At 43.2% G+C, this 2,702-nt stretch overlaps 1 protein-coding gene across 1 annotated transcript in view; it reads right to left on the bottom strand.

Annotated features, from left to right (window-relative positions):
* hmgn6 (high mobility group nucleosome binding domain 6) overlaps positions 1-2,702 on the bottom strand; it is a 5,560-nt gene that overhangs the window by 232 nt on the left and 2,626 nt on the right. Inside the window, exon 7 of the mRNA XM_035668986.1 lies at positions 7-105. Coding sequence (XP_035524879.1) covers positions 7-105 — 99 coding nt within the window. The remainder of the gene's footprint in view (positions 1-6; positions 106-2,702) is intronic.

The raw sequence follows: 2,702 nt of genomic DNA, 5'->3' as shown, positions 1-2,702 counted from the left end.
ACACACCTCCATCTCTGAGGTGCCGATACGCCTGACCAGAGTGATAGCTGGACCAGCTGTGGTGTGAATCGGATCGACGTGTGGGGAGGAGAACAGCGACTGGAACTGCGTGGGACATGACACATCAGATCGTTTGAAGGGGAAATGCGGCATTTAGTCAACCATATCATAAACCCATCAGAGACAGCAGTTGGAGAGGACCAGAATCCGAGAGTGCACAAGGGGGGGGGGGGGGTGTATTGTGCGAGCCTGGGGCCAACTCCCTTTGTGATTACTGAGACAGTGAAAGGAACAGGAGAAGAGGCATGAACGTCGCAGACAAGCAGGGCAGACTGGCAGGCTTGGCTCAGACAGCACAGTTAAACTGCACGCACACAAACATTAGGCTTTGTGCAAGCCGTGCAGCACAGCGGCGCACGATATAAAATAGATAGTTGGAGTAATTAACCCCCCCCCCCCTCACACCACAGCACTTCATCAACAGATCTCACCCAGAGGATGCTGAATTTATAGCCTGGACTTAAGAATTTCTACTTAATTGAACAGTCTGGTTGAATACAGGTTAGATAGAAAAGCATCAAACAGATGATGCTGACAGAAGATTAAAAGAAAGCATGACGGGAGATGTGAATGAAAGAGCCTGGGGAGGGGGAATGTACTTTCATGATTGAAGTGCTGTTTCTTGATGAAATGTCTGAACTGTCTACTATTACTGAATGATTTCTAATAATATGCCTCAAGAAAAAAACACTTTTTATAATAATAAATAATAGATTGTAAGGTTTATCAGAACTCGATTGGATGCCATGAGCCCCTGCAGGAATAAAGATAAGACAAGGCTGCCATCTAGTGGTGGCGCGATGCTATAACGCCGTGCACACGACAAAATATCGACAAAATGGAGCCCGGTGCTCGGCCATGACAATGCAGGTCAGAGGGGCTGCAACTGCTGCACAAAACAGCGGAGGAAACACAACATAGCGTCACTTTGTGTAGAAAATGCAGGCAGTGATTCGTTGTTAAATGAACACTCACAGGTGTTGTAGTCTTTAAGAAAAAAGGCCTACTGCAGCCAAATCTGATTTAAGCTCTTTTTTTTAATATATAAAAGGCATTTAAAAAATAGTTTGCACCACATTATTTAATGCATATCAAAGTGAGTTTGGGCTTGAAAGGACACAGCAAACATACATTCACATTCACACAGTCTATGCTGGAGGGAAATGCACACAGACACAAAAAAGTAGCCTATTCATTCATGTTTGCTTAGTAGACTACATGCATTTTCTCATGCCTGCTGCTGCCCAGGCTTCTAACATGAAGTGGCGCATGCAGCCCTGTATGTGTAAAATTAAACATGGAGCTCTCTTTATATGATGTTGCTAAATAAATCGGTGATATTTCATTTGAGGGTCGAGGTGAATGTGGGTCACACTCACACTTGAGTACGCATAGAGTTAAATCTGAGTGTGTGAAGCCTAAAGGGGAATAAAGATGCCGGTCTGCTCCTTCAGTGGGGACAGGCCTCTGTGGGCGAAGACAAACAGAGCACTTTAACTCTTGTGAGGGCTACGAGGCAGGGGCGTGAAAGGTATAGGCTTCAGAAGAGGCCTTTAGTCAGTTGTTGGGTATCATGTCCCTTAATATTTTAGTGACTCACAACAAGGGTGAATCATTCTGTAAGGATGAAGAACGAACTCACAGTTCTCATCGAGGAATCCTAGAATAGTGTCTCAACTGTGGCTGACCTTTTGCTGACCTGACCTCTCTATGGATCTGTTGCAACAGATCCGTGGAATGAACCGTGTTGGTTTCAATCCCTCAGCTCAACGAGTACCGACCTACAGTTTGGAGGATCAACAAACTTCCATTGTTTGATTACACAAAGCAAATAAGCAGAATGGACATGTCTCTGTGAGGGCTCTGCATCCTGTAGCAGCTGTCTCAAAGGAAATGTTAGATTTATCTACAGTGAAATTACATTACAGGCATGTCTCATTTAGTCAAGAGGTCACGGCAAACTGTCTAAATCATGTTTTATGTCTTCCATCTGTTAAAATGAATGCAACATGGGCATTAAAGGTTTGATTTTACGTCTCCCTATGTAGATGAACACTGAAAAGCTCTCACATGTGGTTAATAATGGAGATGCATCAGAACCACGTTCAGTAAAGGATTACAGGCTACATTATAGCTTTAACTTGTAATTTCCAAGATGAGAAAGTATTGCAGTTACTTAGACAATAAAAGAGTTTCAGGCTGAGCACTCTAGGTATTACTGAAGTTGATTTTGCATGAAGATGCATGCTTCACAGAAAACCCCCTGGACTCTTACGGTGGAAGTTTCAACTTTGACCTCTCAAAGAAACAAACTGGAGACACTCATTCGAGGAAAATTCCCAGGACTTCTTTTTATTAAGAGAATTACAGAACATAAGAGAGGGACCAGACACCTGCATTTGTCAGAGAAGGTTTCCAAATTCAATCGTTTTAAAAAAACCAGAGTGTTTAGAAAAGCCGACATGACAGCGTGGATGGAGCAGGAGCTGTTTTACACGCAGGGTCGTCTAGGAGACAGGTCGGAGGCAATCGCTGTTCCCGGAATGTTTCACATGTTCATCTTCCTCTTTCTTATGTGGACAACACACTTCAACACGCTTTTTTTTAAAACACGATTTCAATGGAAAAAAAAAAAAAAAAAA

The sequence above is a fragment of the Morone saxatilis genome, unplaced genomic scaffold, assembly GCF_004916995.1.
Source record: "Morone saxatilis isolate NCDOM2014 unplaced genomic scaffold, NCSU_SB_2.0 Contig22, whole genome shotgun sequence".
Lineage (NCBI taxonomy): Eukaryota > Metazoa > Chordata > Actinopteri > Moronidae > Morone > Morone saxatilis.
The sequence above is the reverse complement of the archived record's forward strand: the minus strand, read 5'-3'. Positions and strand labels throughout refer to the sequence as shown.